This window comes from Phaenicophaeus curvirostris, chromosome 16, assembly GCF_032191515.1.
Source record: "Phaenicophaeus curvirostris isolate KB17595 chromosome 16, BPBGC_Pcur_1.0, whole genome shotgun sequence".
NCBI classification, from domain to species: domain Eukaryota; kingdom Metazoa; phylum Chordata; class Aves; order Cuculiformes; family Cuculidae; genus Phaenicophaeus; species Phaenicophaeus curvirostris.
In genome coordinates, this window is record NC_091407.1 from 17,201,321 (window position 1) to 17,220,201 (window position 18,881).

Here is an 18,881-nt window from a genome sequence, read left to right on the forward strand (position 1 = left end):
AGTGCTATAAACTCTCCCTACTTCACCCAATTATAAAGGCTTGTTTTCTGTAGAAGTTAATTGGTCTTCATTAAAGCAATCAAACAACAAGGACCTTGTTTTCAAGGGAAAAACCAATCTCAGCTCAGCTTTCCATTTCCTGGCTTTCACAAGATCTTTACTCTCATCTCAGGGTATTTCAGGTTGAGGAAAAAAGTATTTCTAATGCTATAAAAAAGCAGGTACATAAATCTCCTTTTAGCTAACAATCCCCATAACACTCCAAGATTTTAAAAGCCTCTTTATTGCCTATTAGACAACAGAAATAGACAGCAACTCCATTTCCTCTCTTAGAATTGCAGAGTGGTTTTGGTTGGAAGAGACCTTTAAGATCATCTTTGCAGGTCATTTTTACAGGCTCTTGCACAAGTGCTCCTGGAGCAGAGATTCAGCGGGATGTGCAATCTCAAGCGACAGGGCTCCAGAGGCATCTATTCTCTGCCAGGGAAATTACCACTTCCCAGCTTCCAGATTTAAGCACATGGAAGGAAACCCAGGCACATGTGCGGAGGGTGTGGTGTGTTCCTTAGATGTGTCCTACCTGGAATGACCTTGGGGAAGAGAGAGAGGACAGCTGGTTTGCAGTTAGAGAGTGAGCATCATAAATTCACAACTACAAATGTTCATGGGAGGCCTCTATCGCCTGTAGCCCATAAACTTCTGTTTTAGAGAAAGCAGGTCTGCTTTTTTGTGGTGTGCAATAAAAGAAACTGCCATCATGCCAGCTCTCTTTGTGTCCAATACCAGTGCATATCTGATTATTCCATACAGCTCACTTCTATCAACTGCTTTGAAATCCTGGATGGGAATTCTGGTTTTTTTCAGGAATGGATTATTCACTGACACATTTCCCCATGCTAAACCTTAGCACAGCCATGGATCTGCTGTTTTTTAACAAACCTGTTTCACTTCAGAAGAGAGGAGTCCTACAGCAATGTCTGGCTCCAGGTTTAAATGTTTCATCCCAACCACACAGAATTGTTCTAGGTCTAGTTTTTGGAGGATCCTCGCGAGACTACGGCTCCAGGCACCAGGTTTGATCAGCAGCACAGTGCAGAGAATCTGGGTGCCTGTAACAAGGCACATGAGTGAAACCCAAAGCCACTCCTAGAACCGGAAGCACAACAGACAGCACCATTGCCTTATCAGCTTGTACAGACATCTGTAGTTATCTGGGTTATCTAACGGCTGGCATGGATTTCGTAAAACTGTGAACAAAAGTCAACAACCCCCCCTGTGAATATAGGATTTAGGGGGCTTTCGTCTCAAATTGTTTGATTTTTAATTAAAAAATATCACAGAATCTTAGAATGGTTTGTGTTGGAAAGGACTCTTATTGTGCAGGTAGCTTTCTCCTGTTAAAGTTCTGCTACTTTCCTCCCATCAGTCTCGAAAAGAAAGGTTTAAATGCCATAGCAACAGCCTGCAAGAGCAGAAGCAATCTGCTTGGATCCACTCAGCTGCTCACATGCAGAATGGCAACTTGACTGTACACTGTTACATAAGAGTTCATTGTCCTCAAGGTGCTTTACTCGCCATCTGCAACATTTCTGGGAAGACATTCTCATTCTTGTGGGCCATGAATCACTACATGCCGCATATTTATGTATTCCAGACAAATCCCTCCTGAAGTGCCTAACGGTACTTTACCATCCTTGGCCTGGTCAAAGAAGAGTGCCAAGAATGGGTGGAACACCTTCCCAACAAGAGCTCGTTTGCTCTCCTTGGTGATTATGTGACAACCATTAGAGAAAATACCGCTGTCTATCAACGGAACAGCTTCAATCACTTGTGAATCACCACAGGCACCAGTTTGGCAGCCCTCAAACATGCCTGAACTCTATCATCAGTTCTGGCTGTTCAGTGGCCTTTCCAGTTTTGCCCAGGTCACCTGCTCTTTGTTTTTCTGCTTTGTGATATTTTTAGATCCCTTCCTCATGGCCAATGAGTTGTTTCTAGAAAATGATGACAAAGGCTTTGATTTCACAGTGTAACTGAAAAATACTCCTTATTTTAGATACTATTTACAAACAATACTTCAGATACACGTGCAGCTTAAACTAAGAGTAAACTCAAGAGAAGCAAGTATCAGATTTCCTGGCCTGCCACTGCTTGTAACCCAGCCTAAGGAAAAAGCTGATGTAAACGTTTTGCTTGTTTCTGGCTGGTACATCTAGAGGACTTGGTTCCACAAAGTCCTTCTCACACTTCATTTTTCCATGTGCTCTCCTCTTACGTGTTTGCAGGTAGGTAAGCAGTGACTCTGCATGGCAGCTCCATCCCTCTGCCCCTAAGCAAGAAAAGCAGATAAGTTTTGAGTAAGTGGGATGCGTGCTCTTGGACAACAACATGAGAACGTTGACATCTTCTCTACCTAGTGCAGCCAGCTTTGCTGTGACACGCTGTTATTTTAAGTATTGTACTGGGCATGTATGGCTTGATTTCACACATTTGCATGCACTGGGACACTCTGGGAGACACTGCACATTCCACTTCTCCAGTAAACACTATAGCACGCACTGGAAGGACTGCAAGCACTAAAGCTTACTGAGTCTGGTTCCCTTTTCACAGAATCACAGAATCACAGAATAACCAGGTTGGAAGAGACCCACCGGATCACCGAGTCCAACCGTTCCTACCAAACACTAAACCATATCCCTCAGCACCTCGTCCACCCGTGCCTTAAACACCTCCAGGGAAGGTGACTCAACCACCTCCCTGGGCAGCCTGTTCCAGTGCCCAATGACCCTTTCTGTAAAGAATTTTTTCCTAACGTCTAGCCTAAACCTCCCCTGTCGGAGCTTGAGGCCATTCCCTCTTGTCCTGTCCCCTGTCACTTGGGAGAAGAGGCCAGCACCCTCCTCTCTACAACGTCCTTTCAGGTAGTTGTAGAGAGCAATGAGGTCACCCCTCAGCCTCCTCTTCTCCAGGCTAAACAACCCCAGCTCTCTCAGCTGCTCCTCATAAGGCCTGTTCTCCAGCCCTTTCACCAGCTTTGTTGCTCTTCTCTGGACTCTCTCCAGAGCCTCAACATCCTTCTTGTGGTGAGGGGCCCAGAACTGAACACAGTATTCGAGGAGCGGTCTCACCAGTGCCGAGTACAGAGGGAGGATAACCTCCCTGGACCTGCTGGTCACACCGTTTCTGATACAAGCCAAGATGCCATTGGCCTTCTTGGCCACCTGGGCACACTGCTGGCTCATATTCAGTCGGCTGTCAACCAACACCCCCAGGTCCCTCTCCTCCAGGCAGCTTTCTAGACAGACTTCTCCCAGTCTGTAGCACTGCATAGGGTTGTTGTGCCCCAAGTGAAGGACCCGGCATTTGGCCTTGTTAAACCTCATGCCATTGGACTCTGCCCAGCGGTCCAGCCTGTTCAGATCCCTTTGCAGAGCCTCCCGACCCTCCAGCAGATCGACACTTCCACCCAGCTTAGTGTCGTCCGCAAACTTGCTAAGGGTGCATTCGATGCCTTCATCCAGGTCATTGATGAAGACATTGAACAGGGCTGGACCCAGCACTGAGCCCTGGGGAACCCCACTTGTCACTGGCCTCCAGCTGGATTTCACACCATTTACCACCACTCTCTGGGCCCGGCCATCCAACCAGTTTTCCACCCAGGAGAGTGTGCGCCTGTCTGTGTATTTCAGGGAGTGGCTAACAGTGGTTTTCTGCTACCTTTGTGCTACCTTTGTGCTCCCAATATTTCACAGTCGAGTTAGACACTGCCTTGTTTCTGGTGTAAGGACCAGGAGCTCAAGTGTTTTGTTTAATGTCTTCTCTTGTGCTCTTGGAAGCAAGAGGGCTGTGTATTCTGACCGTACACCTACTGAGCCCAGGTCAGTTCAGTCCTTTCCTCAGATCTGCTGATAAAACCTCACTGACACTGCCCAAGCAGCCAGGAGCAGTCCATTCAGTAGTTCTTTGTAAAGGCAGAGCACTATCAAAGGAGGCTGGTGAGTATGAACTTACAACAAAAGCCTACGTAGAGAACATTTCCTTCAGTCCAATGTAAAACCTGCCGCGACCTGGACAGTTGAGAAAAATTCAAGGCCCCTAAAGGCACATGTGAGTTGAGTAGTTCTCTAGAACTGGGATGCAGTGAGCAGAAGCTTGCATCAGATTGATAGAGAACTTCCTTTTCCAGTGACTGGCAAGTTTAGTAAGTGGGATAAGAAAGGTAGGTAATAGAAAACTGAAATCTGTTCATTGAAACAAAACTGCCATTCTTTTGTATTTATTACTGTCTGAAATCCATGTATTTCTGTTTCCCAGAGCAATGTCTCTGGAAGGTATCTAGCCAAAGTGTTCTTTTTTTTTTTTTTCCAGTAACACCTCTTCCTTTTTCCATATGTTGCCTTTTATTATGCTGGAATAACAAGAGCACATATGGAAGGTGGAATCAGCTCTGAGGTCCTTGCCTTATAACTTTTTAGCTCACATCTTCACAGAACCAACTTTTTTCCTTTGGTATTTGGGTTATTTGAAATAACTTCTAGGATCTGTGAATTTCCCTGTAATGCAAATGACAGAGCCTCTGCCTGAGACTTAGGAACAGTGCACGCATTGTGCTCTGATCTCTGTCACTCACTTGCTGGGAAACAGCGCTCAACACATTTCACCTCTCTAGGCTTTGATTACCCCTGTGTAAAACAGAATGAAATTTATCTTTTTTGAGATCTACAGCTGAAAAGGGCTGCTAAAGAGCTGGCATTAATTACTCCTCTAGCCTGTGTTCCACACCAGCCCTAGACAGGTCACCCAGGCATGCACGTAACTCTGTAGAAGAAAGGTGATCTCACAATACTGCCCCTTGCCCCAGCACCAAGTCGACACATTTGGAATCCTAGGCAATTAGGAAGCCTTTTCTTCCTCATTGCCCAGGATTAAGATGTCTAAGCAAAGGTTTACTGTGCCCATTTTGATGACTGACAGAGAACAGTGTTATAGCTTTCTATGATCTGTTTTTATCCAAGAGGCAGCTAGTGCATACTGGTGGTCTTACCTCCAGGCTGGGACCTCTCGCTGGGCGGTAGCACGTATTTCATCGCAGAGCAGTGCTCTGCATCTGTCAAAGGAAGGAGAGGTATTTTATGGAGTCGCAGAGGGGGGACCTTCACTGTTTGGTGGGGCAGAGGGTGATGAAGGCAAGAGAGTTGGACTTATTCAGCCTGGAGAAGAAAAGGCTCTGAGGAGATCTTATAGTGACCTTCCAGTACCTGAAAGGGGCCTACAAGAAAGCTGGGAAGGGACTGTTCATAAAGGCTTGTAGTGATAGGACAAGGGGCAACGGCTATAAACTGGAGAGGGGGAGGTTTAGGCTAGACATAAGGAGGAATTTCTTCACCATGAGAGTGGTGAGGCACTGGAACAGGTTGCCCAGGGAAGTGGTGGCTGCCCCATCCCTGGAGGTGTTCAAGGCCAGGTTGGATGGGGCTTGGGCAGCCTGATCCAGTGGGAGGTGTCCCTGCCCATGGCAGGGGGTTTGGAACTGGATGATCTTTAAGGTCCCTTCCAATCCAAATTATACTATGATTTTATTTAGCAGGGGAAATGGTAGACATTTCACCAGCTGCAAAATATTGAAGAGCTGTTCCATAGCTCAAAGACCCTTCCATTCCTCACACAACAACGAAAATAGGAAGGCAAAATGTAATGACCTTGTAGAAGAGAAAGTGTAGGATGTTGAAGTTTATGCTTCTTTGTTCCTGACAATGGCTTTGGTGGGAAAGGCTGGGACTGTGATTACAACCTCCCTCAATAAACTCTCACAGTTCTGCTTTCCTCTTATCCTGCCTTTTTGTCTCAAGATAACTTTAATGGAGGGCAGCAATGCATGAATTCTTATAGTTCTATACACTAATTTGGGATGTCGGATGCCTTCTTTTAAGGTCTCCTCTTCTTGCTCTCCAATCTCACATAAAACACTCATGTAGTTCACTGTCAGATCTAAGTTTTTGTGAGACTAAAATGAATATCTTTTTCCTGACATCATCACATTTTCTTCTGTCTATTCAGTAAAGCCAATTTGTTACTCTGCACTACATAAGCACTGTGTGTTTGACAAGCATCTAAGTTTGTATTGACAACAAAGGACCTTTCTTCCCCACAAAAAGATAGGGGAAGAGCTATAAATTACAAAGCATGAACACACTTATGGAACTGCGTTACTCCTCCTCAGTCGATACATGGTTTTACCACAACCCTGATTTATTTCCCTGTCTGAATAATCAGAACCTGTCAGGCTGAGAACCATTTTTCTTTAGGTACGAAGAGTCAGGCTTCCCCGAGAGTGGAGGTGATACACAATATATTTCATGTTAGATAAAAACAGTGGGAGGTTGTACACTGCTGCTCCAAAGTATCATACATCAGTAGCACCATAGCCTGTGTGGTGATCTAAAGAGGTGTGGCTATATATTTCCTGCTACAGGAGGAAAGCAGTGGGTGTACTGTGCTGAAAGATCAGTGCTAGCATCTATCACTGAAGTCTGAGAAGCTGTTGACAACAAAGGTCTCCTTTCCTCATGAAGTCTTCCTTCTGTTCTAGGATAAAAAGAAACTAACAAGAATTATGGAAAGTTTGGGGTTGGAAGGGACATCAAAGCCCATTCAGTTCCACCCCCTCCCATGGGAAGGGACACCTCCAACTGCGTCAGGGGCTCAAGGCCCCATCCAACCTGGCCTGGAACACCTCTGGGGATCTGGCAGCCACCACTGCTCTGGGCAACCTCGGCCAGGGCCTCCCCACCTTCGTCAAGAAGAATTTCTTCCTAATGTTTAGTCTAAATCTTTCCCCCTTCCAATTTAAAGCCATTCCTCCTCGTCCAATCACTCCAGGCCCTTGTAAAAATCCCCTCCCCAGGTCTCTTGGAGCCCTTTCAGTACTGGAAGCTCCTCTGAGCCTTCTCTTCTCCAGGCTGAACAACAACACCTTTCTCAGCCTGTCAAATCTGCTGTCTTCAGCTCTTGCAGAATGGCAGTGCCTTTGTCTCCCTGAGTATAGAGGCAAGGCTGGGGCATCCAGTCTCGAGAAATCAGGCACCATAACTAGGTGCCCACATTTAGGTGGGACAGATCTTGGCCTCTGTTTCCAGTTTCTCTTATATACAGAGACAAAATGCATGATATTCTGTACTGGTCCTGCCAAATGCTGCAATATCCATTTAGTATTTATGGAGCACCTTGAGATCTTCAGAAAGGGCACCAGGCCATGCAAAGTCACATTAAAGTGGTCAACTTGCAGATGACCTCAGCTGGCTTCTGCTGATTTCATAACCCTCATCATTATTCAGCCAAGCACAGAATTTAACCCCAAATTATTAAACTTTTCTGTGCCTGAGAAACACCCGTAGCAATGGATTCCTTTGTCCAAGTTCAATACATTTCCAAACACCTTACACTCGAGGACATTATAAACAGCAAACATGTTTCACTAGTCACAAAATCCGTCTCTGTGAAGAAGAGGATGGCTTGTCTGAATGTCACCTCTGGGGTCAAGGACATTACAGTCTGTAGAAGATTGCCACTTTTGCCCAGCTTCTCCCTGCATTGAGCTAGTCTCTTCAATACATCTGCAAGAACTTCGAAGGCACTGATCTGCCGCAATGCGCACACAAGAACTGGGTTTGACATCAGTATATCAAGACTTCTTTGCCAGGAAGTATCTCCAACCTCAAAAGGGATTATTTCTCTGGCTTGATAACAAGTGAGACCGGGCAGCCACTTGAGACCTAGGAGCTCAAATCCTGAATCAGGTCCTTCTGCAAGTCAAGAGAAATCTGTTTAGCACCAGTTGACAGCATGTAGAAGCTGGGTTTTCTTTTGGAGACAAGCGTTCTAAATACACATGTATTTTTTTTTCACTAGACTACAAATTCCAAGGTTGCTTTGATTTTGTCCCCTGTTGCATCCAAAATGGACTGTAATGCAGATATAGCAATATACTGGGAAAAACCACAAGGTACAAGTGCTAGGAAATGACATTACAGTGAAAAACAAATGGGCTCTCTAGAAAATCAACAGGGAGCCATGGAAAATAAGTGCCAAGATTTGATTAGAAAACACAGCTAATGGAGAAGAGTTGAAAGGGAAACACTGAGAATACATTGCTAACGCTGTTGTTTCACACAGTATAATCCATAATTATAGATCCTTTACCACCTCTCATAACATTCTATTTTAAGCTATATTCATTATAGTAATAGGCTACAATTTAATGCTGACTAAAGTAGTTTAAATGTTGTTGTGTTTGTAAAATAGTCTGACATAGCAAGATACTTAGGGGCTTAATCCATAACTGCACGTTTCTGGAAGTTTCTGTCAGCTAGAGTCTCCTTCTCACCTACCGTGACACAGAAATTACTCCACCGCATTGTTCCAAAAGTAGGACACACCACAGTGTAAGACAGGCTGCCAGATCTCTGTCCTTTGTTCATCCACTCCCTGTATTACTACATTTTGAAGCAATCTCTATCATGAAATTATACAAAATCACCATCGTGCTCAGTGCTTGACAACACTCCTCATGCATTTGTAAGTGTTTAGCGTGGGGAATGGCATCATTATTCCTCCTGTGCACATGAGGAAACAAAGCGTGAAACAGTGAAGTGTCCTGCTTCTGATCACAAAGGACATTAGTGGACAGAACAGAGTTTGTGGCTTCTGAATTGCTGTCATTGTGCCCCAGTTACACAGGGGATTTATCTGCCAGTACACAAGGAGAGAGACAATGCCCTGGATTACATAAGAGACTTAGTAAGCCTGAGTGCATCTTTAACTAATTTGTTACTCTCTGAAGAAAATTAAGTTCACCTGAGCTGTTTGCAATATGAGAAGGGGCCTCAACAATGACTGACTGTCCAGAACCCCTCAGCTCTCTAGGCAGGTAAGCAAACCTGTCCTCCTGTTGTCAAAAAGGATGAAAATCCTTTTCATGATTCTTGCTCTGATAAAAATAGCTGTATAGGATAAAGTTTCCTGGCCAACTTCTACAGTTCCCAAGAGCTGAGATCACCTGCACTCCAAGACTGATTGCTGCACCCAGGAAGAAGAATCTGGTGAAGAAGCTCTCCAGTGCTCTTCATAGCATCCCTTCCAACCACTGTCAGCATGACAACTTGCTCCGTTCCAGGACCAGATGCATATATTCGATTGCAGAAGAGATCCAGAGGAATGTTACAGGGGTCTGGCATGGCACTGAGGTTTCCTCCTCCCCAGGCAGATCATGAAAACAAAATCAGTTACCCATGAAAACAAATCCCATGTGTGTTTTAGTGCAAAGGAATTGTCTAATTCCCAATGGAGCAGACACAGGCCAGTGCGTTGCTGGGATAACTGCTCCTCATGCTGCAGCTCAGCATGGCCAGAAAGAAAATCGTGCACGAGGAGCAGCATCACAGCAAACCCTCACTAATTAGTCACACTCCTTAATGGGAATTACTTTTTGCCACATAAAGCAAATAGATTCAGTTGTAATTTCCACATCCTTTTTCACACCATTGAGCAGAGCTGGCAGATCTATACTAAAGCGATTTAAGGCAACAATTTCTGGTTGACAACTAATGACTGACTTCATGTTAAATTGATGCTTCATTTTGCTTTCTAGGAGGTTACACGGCACAGAATTGAGGGCTGATTGGGGACTGTTGTAGCACCATGCATGTATTCACAGTCCTGCTAGGAACAGCACAACCAGCAGAATCCCCAGCCCATCAGAGATCTGTGCTTGATTCCATACTGTTTCACTACAGGGTTATCTAAGCAATTGGACAGGTTAACATTCATTTACTTAGTTATTCCTATATCTTAACATTTCATAATGCCAGTGGGAGGTGTCGCTGCCCATGGCAGGGAGGTTGGAACTGTATGGGCTTTAAGGTCCCTTCCAACCCAAACCATTCTATAATCATGAGGAAAAATCATGATCAAATGCACGCCATTCACCGTTTTTATAGAATTCTCCTATGATTCTCTGTAAATGGTGAACTGAAATAATTAGTTAAGTTAATAATTATTTAAGGAGTGTGACTACATTAACCTGCTGAATACAGAAGAAAACACTAATGGTAGTTAGTGAACAGATGTCTGACAGCCATGACCTCCAAATATACCGAACTAGGAGGTTTAAGACTCTCCTACCCATCTGTGTCAGAGATTTATAACAGAAAATACATTTACTTGATTTTCAAGCCTTATAAATGTCCCAGCTTTGAACAACTGAGCTACTGAAGTGAATTCAGCTGTATAAACTGAAATTAAGAACATCTGAGTAAAGTGAAATGAAAAAGTGCCTTCTCTGCACCTACAGAAGAACTACAGCTGCCAACATTTATCACTTCAGCATATTCTGCTTTTACATGCTTAACTGCCAACTGATATCATTTTAATATCTTGACTTCTCTTGAAACTATGGCAATAAATATGCATTGATCGGATATTAATCTTTTAATTATGGTGAGTTTAAGCCTTAATTGGTTGTTGTGATGTCACATTTAAATAATTTATTTTTCCACATATATTTTAATTTACTTTAAAGAAGATATTTCCGTTTTACTCCCCTCTTGGTGCTGCCATTCATCACCCCGCAACAGCAGACAGTCAGCGAGAGTTACTATGACTGATGGACAGCAGAACATGAGTTATTACAGACAAGTAGCATATTCCTCATGTTCTTATTCAGGGAAAGTTCCCTAATGAGGTCGCCAGACCTTATAAAAGCCACAACAATGCATTTCTGATGGCTTTGACCTACCCAGTGTCTGCAGCAAGGTCTTGGTGTAAGAAGCCACATGAAAACACTCAGAGGGGTCCAGCCCTGTGACACAGGGAGACTGCTCTGCCCACTGTCCAGGAGGACTCGCTCTGCCAGTTCGTTCATCAGCCCTGCACAAAGGATGAAAGAAACATGAGGAATGCAGAGCACTGTGATGCAGCCTGCCATGAAAATACTCTTCTTATCAAGTGCTTTGATTCATTTGACCACAGTTCCATTACGGTGACATTAACGTGGGTCATGCTGAGCTCACCTAAGAGACATGAAATGCAACTGAATCATCCCTTGTCCCCCAGATCACATTCACTTACACTGGGGAAAGCTAAGAATTGAGGCTTGACTACAGCTTTCTCTGGAGGCACCTCTGCTCTGTGACCAGCACCCCAGCTGTTTTTATTCCCTTCTAACTCCTGCTGTGAACTGAAACATGAAACAAATGCAAAAACAATGCTACCCAGCTTCTCAATTACAGTAAGCATCTTAAGAAACTCTGTGTCCACAAGGAGGAAAAGTCACAAACCTTGAGCCCAGTACTTGAGTGCAGGCCCTCATGGTGTTGTACACCTCAAGGTGCGAAGATTGGTGTCCTGCATCCCACGCAGCACCATGAGGCCACAGAGGCATTGCTGGGATTAAAGAGCTTAAGTGCCTTGTTCTGCTCAGGTAAATCCCAGCCTGGAAATTATCCAATTCCACGCCACTTCTACAGACACTAAATGCTTGAAACCAGTAATCTTTCCGTTCCCATTCTTCCCAAAGGCTGGGCTATGCACAGTCAGTGCATCAAAGGCAATGGCACACAGGACACTGCCACAACAATTAGTTCAGCCATCTATAATATTATTTCAGACCAGTTTTAAAGGCTTGTTATTTTTAAAGCTGCTTCATTTGAATGCTTTCTACCATACAAGCCTGTCAAAAAGTTACTGTAGTGCAGCATGAGAAATGGATTATTAGCGCTAGAGGCTGATGGCAAACCTGAGATGCCAAATGCAGTACTGACAAAGGATTTGAGCTTGTGCCACTCACAATCACTTCTTGGCTTTTCAAAGTTCAGGTGGCCTGAGTAACCAAAATCTGTGCCAATGCTGCCACAGCAGCATTACCTGCTCTTTATTCAAATTTGATGCATAGCAAAAAGTAAAGCTTGGGCAAAAACGTGTGGTGTTTTGAAGCTCAAAGATCCGTCACCCTAAGACACCTATCTACCTGCTCTATTTCAGGAACAACTGCTGGATTCTTCCTTGCTTTGAAAACTGAACAATGTTCAAGACCTTGAAGGGGTAACTGGTTTTCAGGGGTACTGATTACAAATGCTAAACTTCTTAGTGTGGTTATTTACCCTACTCAAGGTCTAGTGCTACTCTACACTTCCAGGAGGCCACATCAAAGCTTAGGTGGCAAGAACAGCAGCTTCCCCTCTCCAACTCTGGAATATGGAATAATGTATCTCTCTGGATCAGTTTGGAAGCAACCCCAAAACACATGGAAAGAGGCATTTGCAAAATCTGTCTACAAACAAAGCAAAAAAAATCCAGAGATCTCTCCAGTGGGGGAAAACATTTTACCTTTCCAGAGTACCCTTTGTTCCAGCACCCATCTATTTATTTCTAATGGAAACTTCCCTGTGCAAAACACAAACACGGTAAACATCAGCTGTAGCTCTCTGAGAGAAGCAACAGAAACCATATTCCTTTAATGGGCGACTATTGCTGGGTCTGCAGGCAGCAGGTGACACAGTGCTGTAATTAGCCTGCCATGATTAATCCACTGTGTGTGCATGTATTTTCAGAACATTCTGTGAGAGTCTCAGGAGAAAAAGCACATGACTTTTTGAATTGCCTTATTTCTCCCTCCAAAAAACTTCTAAATGTTCTTTTCTATTGTGGACAGACTAAAGGAAGCAATCGGGCAGCAGATAAGCATCTCCATCATGAGCCATTTGTGGTGGTGTTAATGGAAGGGTCAGCAACAGTGATCCTCATCTCAGTGGTAGTGTCAGAAGGGGAGGTTCCAAAAAAGCAGATGCAGGAGTAGACTCTCCTGCTGCAGGTAACACGGCCACTGCCACAATGTAGAAAGAAGCAGGCAGGGCAGGTTCTTTGTTCCCTGCTGTTGCCTGTGATCTTCCTCACTCGAGACCAGTGTCACCTCATCTTCAAGAAAATCAAATAACGCTTTTCCTGAACCAGAGCCTCAGAAAAGAGTCTGACTCCAGTAAGAAGATTTGGGGAAGCAACTTGTCTGGCTTTTGACAGTCCCTGCGTATAACATGAGTTCAGCTGCTTGGCAGTCACAGGCATGCAGAACTCGGGATGGAGGTTGGTAGATCAGATGCTACCCCTCAGTCTCAGTGGTGCCTATGTATTTCTGCTACCCTGCCTCTGCAATACAAGCTTCTAAGAGGAGGTTATTGAGATGATGAAGCCCAGCCTGTTATAGATGCATACAGTGGGAAGCAGAGAGACAAAGCTCAAAACTTCAAACAAAGTAAGTTCCAACTTGACAGAAACGAGAAAAACAGTTCCCCATATGGATGGTTAAGCACTGGAACAAAGGCCCAGAGAAGCAGAGAAATCCCTGTCCTCATGGATTTTCAAGACCTGACTGAAAAAAGCCCTCAGCATCCTGATCCGAATTCCTTGTTGATGTTGTATTGAACACAATGTTGCAGGACAGACCTTCTGAGGTCTCTCCCGACTTGAGTTACTCTGATTCCTAGTTCAAGAGGCCTCCAGTGCTAAAGATCAAACAACTGACAAGGTTCAATCTGCTCAGTTGGATACAGCAAGGAGTGATTTACACATTGTTCTGGAGATACAAGCTCAATATTCTCAATATCTATTCCCTGCAATGCAAGTCATGGTTAGACTGTTAATTCTTAGCTCACACACAGTGAAATGCAAACCTTCTTTTCCAAGGCTGTTGAGCAGTGAAAGCATTACCTTTTATCAGTGCAGGAACATGATGACTAGCGTTCTCCTTCCTCAGTAACAAAGTGAGACAGTGCAGGCATGGCTCAGCAGAGAGCTCTCCTCTTGCAGAACTGTCAGGTGAACTTGAAATCTTGCTAGGGCAACATACAACAATCTGAAATAATGAGAGCTAGATTAGACTACTAAATCCATATGTAACCACTATAGGGCTCAAGAAAATAGTTAAATTATGATGGCACAACACGATACGCCAACTGAGCCACAGTAACTTCCAGTATCTGGGTGCTCACGTGCAGTCTATTCAGGAGGCAAAGAAACTTAACTCAAACTTCAAGGAAGAGTCTTAACACAGAAGTGTTCTGCCCTGCAACTGGGCTGGACTAAAACCACAACAGTTACAACGCAGCTGATGCATGGTACCATCCTACACCACTCAGAAATGATCTTGAGTCCCAAAAGAAGGGATGATTTTTCAGAAACGTGTAGCTTCAAACAGCAAGTTGAAGCAATAGCTGCTGCTATTACACACAGAATCACACACAGAGTAGCCAGCTTGGAAGAGACCCACCGGATCATTGAGTCCAACCGTTCCTATAAAACACTAAACCATATCCCTCAGCACCTCGTCCTCCCGTGCCTTAAACACCTCCAGGGAAGGGGATTCAACCACCTCCCTGGGCAGCCTGTTCCAGTGCCCAATGACCCTTTCTGTGAAAAATTTTTTCTAACATCCAGCCTAAACCTCCCCTGGCGGAGCTTGAGGCCATTCCCTCTTGTTCTGTCCCCTGTCACTTGGGAGAAGAGGCCAGCACCCTCCTCTCCACAACCTCCTTTCAGGTAGTTGTAGAGAGCAATGAGGTCTCCCCTCAGCCTCCTCTTCTCCAGGCTAAACAACCCCAGCTCTCTCAGCCGCTCCTCATAAGACCTGCTCTCCAGCCCCCTCACCAGCTTTGTTGTTCTTCTCTGGACTCGCTCCAGAGCCTCAACATCCTTCTTGTGGTGAGGGGCCCAGAACTGAACACAGGATTCGAGGAGCGGTCTCACCAGTGCCGAGTTCAGAGGGAGGATAACCTCCCTGGACCTGCTGATCACACCGTTTCTGATACAAGCCAAGATGCCATTGGCCTTCTTGGCCACCTGGGCACACTGCTGGCTCATATTCAGTCGGTTGTCAACCAACACACCCAGGTCCCTCTCCTCCAGGCAGCTTTCCAGCCAGACTTCTCCTAGTCTGTAGCACTGCATAGGGTTGTTGTGCCCCAAGTGCAGGACCCGGCATTTGGCCTTGTTCAAGCTCATGCCATTGGACTCTGCCCAGCGGTCCAGCCTGTCCAGATCCCTTTGCAGAGCTTCTCTACCCTCCAGCAGATCCACACTTCCACCCAGCTTAGTGTCATCTGCAAACTTGCTAAGGGTGCAAGGGTGATTAATGTCATCAATGGCCGTTTAGGAGCATGCTGCAAATATTCAGCTCTTTTGGGCTGTAGCATTCCATAAATGAGTTAAGTTTACAGGCAGGGAGTGTTATTTCTCAGGCTTGATCATGGGACAAGCAGAAAAGAATGGCTTTATACAGAGTTTAATTTGCATTTCCTGACTGATACTGCAAACAGCTCTAGTGTGGTAATTTAAAGTAAAGGGTCCACTCTTCTTTGGGAGAAAATGTGTCATGATTCCCAGGTGATTTATGGTGTAAGAAGTGTAGAACCAGGCTTCTTGCATATGTTAAGTTTGAGTGAAATCTTGCATTTATGATTATTGCTGTTTCCTTGGGTTGACTTATCAAAATGCCAGCTGCACTAACTCAAATCTGTCATCACATTAGACACAGCTTCAGAGAAAAGAAATTTTTATTTTGGGCAATAGAAGAGCTCTTTTTGCAACCCATCTGGAATGCATTAAAACAGAGGACTTCATGCTGAAAGGCCATCAGCAGTCCCAGAGGGACATCAGTCTGTTGGATAAAGACTATTCTCCTGAATACGTGATTGCAGATCAAAAATTGTTATTTTGGTTTATGGGGCTACTGCCTGCTCTTACTTATTTCAAGATCAATGGCAAAGTTCATGTTTCCTTTAGTAGGAGGAGGCCTGATTATGAATTCTCACTTCTGTTCTCAGCAACCAGCTGAGGCCTGGTGGGATTTTCCTACCAAGGAAAAAACCAGCACTGAAAGCAACTAGAGTACCTCTCACAGGAACAGATAGAGCACGAGTGCTGGCTAGTAAAGAGAGAATGAGTGTCCTTGAGAGCACTGACTGGAGGGGTGTTGGCTCACGCATCTAGAAGTTCACTGCATAATTAGTTTCAGAACAACTGTTGATGCAAGGTATACAACTGAGCTGTGCGCTTTGTCCAGTACCTGACTTGCTGTCATGCTCAACACAACGGCTTGCTGGGGTGAGAGCTACAGCTGTTTGACTCCTTGCAGAACAAACCCCCGACGAGAACAGACTGAAATCACACCACCATATGCATGAGGAGATATCACAGGTGACACCACCAAAATTACACCCCTAGATAAAAAGAAAGTGAGAAAAGCAGCATGTTATTTCCACAGAAGCTGTGGCATCAATGCAAGGCAACTCTCACAGTGGCTACTTCCAACTTGAAGCACATCCAAAATGGTGACGCCTTATTTCATGGTTTATCTGCTCTATCCGGCTCATTATTGCTGTCAGTGGCCAACCTAGAAAGGCAAAGCTCATGGCATCATCAGTAATGTCTTTATGAATCACCTACCCTGGACAGTCTGTCTCACCAGGTCTATCTAAGCTGTCTATGAGCTATTCATCTACCTGTGAGGTATCTGTGCTATCAGTCACCCTGCTAGCTGTCCGTCAGCCCCTGCCAGGCTGTTTGAGCTCTTACCCTTGCAGCTGGCATTCTGACAGCAGTTGGTTCTGTCAAGGGCCAAGGACATGATAGGCCTGGCTACACTGATGAGTAACTAAATAATGTCAACAAGACCAACCCACAATTGATGCACTATGAAGTGCATAAAACAACTCCAGCCATTCCTCTCTCCTATTATGGTGGTCCTAGCCTGTAGGTGGCTTCTACGGTCTTGTTCAGCACCTCCTGCTTCTTCTTGTCCCTTCTTTACCCAGTCTTTAACCTTCAGCCCAGAGCTTGCCTTGTGGCATGAGCTCCCGCATTTTTGTACCAGCCTGTGATGACCTCACTTCACTCTCATGGTACCATGGTTTGGTACCATCTGTGGCTGCACATGTTCCTGTACTTGCTCATCATGATAATGGTACCAGCCAGCGCTTGCCTACCTGGTTCTCATCCACTAGGTCTGGCTGTTCGTGCCCTTCTTTTATCCCTCCTCCTAGTAGATCACGTTGGGTTAGAGCCTTAGGGTTTTAGGCTCCTGTATTCTAAGTTGAACCTTAAGCTCACTACCAGCAGGGTGGCAACACATGCTGTGAGTAACCTCAGGAGAAAGAGTCTGTAAGACCTTCTGAACAGCATCTAAGCTCCATTTTAGGTACTTAGGACAAGGTCACAACTTTTCCCTGAAGACCCTGTCCTACCTGAGGTCTTTGCTTTGCTCTAAACCTATCTTCAGTCTCTGCTTTTACCATCACCTTCATTATTACATTGTCCTAGTCCCAGTACAGCTTTTTTTCCTGCACATTATGTGCATTCAGTTCTCCATAACCTGCCAAGAGCAAGCTCTGAAGGGAAACCATCAGTATTGCTTCTACATGGGTATCCTCTACACTGCCCAAGTAATTTCTCTTAGCTCTAAGTGAAAGATATAATGAGGCCGGAGTATTTTAGTCTCTGTGTCCTGATTATGCTTGGTTTTGGAGTAGGGCTATCAGTGACGGTTGCTTCTAGACTTTGCAATACACATCATCTGTACCTGCAAGAATCTGCCCAAGGCTCAACCTGGTAATTCAAAGCAACAGCAACAAAACAAGGGGAAGTTTGTGTTTGTTGCTAAGGCTGGGACAGGCAGGGTGTTCCTCTGCCTAAAATTTCTATTTCACTTCATGGCTTTAACTCTACAGGCTTTAAGCCAGACTGATTAATGCCACATTCATTGTGTGAATGAATGTCAAAATTTAGGGTTGCAGGTGGTGAGATTTTGGTTCCTCACTATCTGGTAACAACCCACCCATTTTTCCCCATACACATATCCCAAATCAACAAAAATGCCTGTGATGGTCAGTCAAACTTTGATTACCGAGAAGGGGCAGATATACCTGGGAGAAGCTGCAGTGTATTTGTTCTGCATGCTCTGCACGGGAACATCTTCCTGTCTCCAAGAGAAGCTGCTGGAGACCTGAGGGAAAGAGTCAGTGAATGTTTCCTGTCCTCAAAACCCCACAGCCTGCTCCCACACTGGGTTTTCAGCTTCTCTTCCAAGATCCATGGTTCAGTCATCTATCTGAGGAGCAGAGCTTGAAAGTGACTTCCTGAGCCCAGATACAGATGGAACATGGTGTGGTGTAACTCAGAAGCCCACATCAAACGTGAATCATTAATGGCCATAAAAGGAAGGGGAGGCAGAAGATGTGACTCATTCCATCAGCAGCAGCCAGCTGCCATCAATACCAATCCCCAATAATGCAGAGCCAATGGCCGTCTGCCAAGCAACCTGAGTTAACGTGCCCAGTTATACGAAAGAGCGTATCTCAAAGGCGAGACTTTATAATTTGTCACACTCCCTGTCGCTTTCCCTTCCTTTCATCTTTTTGGCTTATGCTTTCATCCTTTTCTCACACATTCTTCCCTTTGGTGATATATTTTCCATGCCTTCATTCTACAACAGCACAATCCTACTTTCCCTCTGACATCTCCTCCCTGAGAGCTGCCGAGATTCCACTCCCTGTGAAACTATCTTCAGTTGTGGGAGTAGAAACCAGACAGCAATGCTCTAATAGCATTGTCAAAAAATGACTTATGCAGTGCCAGGCAATGCTGAAAAAGCCTGTCAGCATGCTGGCTTTCCTCCCTTACATCACACAGACCCTTCTGAGCCAGGCACAAGGCCGGCACACATTGGTGGGCTTCCCTTGAACACAGACAGCTTGCTGCTGGCCAGGTACACATACAGCAGCTGGAAGACTGCTCCTACAAAGGGAAAATTTGGGTGGAGCCAGGTGACAAGCAGTTAA

General features: G+C 45.0%; 1 protein-coding gene across 1 annotated transcript in view; it reads right to left on the minus strand.

The window, feature by feature from the left end:
- DNAAF8 (dynein axonemal assembly factor 8) overlaps positions 1-18,881 on the minus strand; it is a 101,273-nt gene that overhangs the window by 23,072 nt on the left and 59,320 nt on the right. The window contains 9 exon segments of the mRNA XM_069870285.1: positions 940-1,109; positions 2,276-2,329; positions 5,045-5,107; positions 7,476-7,802; positions 9,056-9,250; positions 10,793-10,858; positions 10,861-10,923; positions 13,759-13,903; positions 16,112-16,265. Of these exon segments, the coding sequence (XP_069726386.1) occupies positions 940-1,109; positions 2,276-2,329; positions 5,045-5,107; positions 7,476-7,802; positions 9,056-9,250; positions 10,793-10,858; positions 10,861-10,923; positions 13,759-13,903; positions 16,112-16,265 (1,237 nt within the window).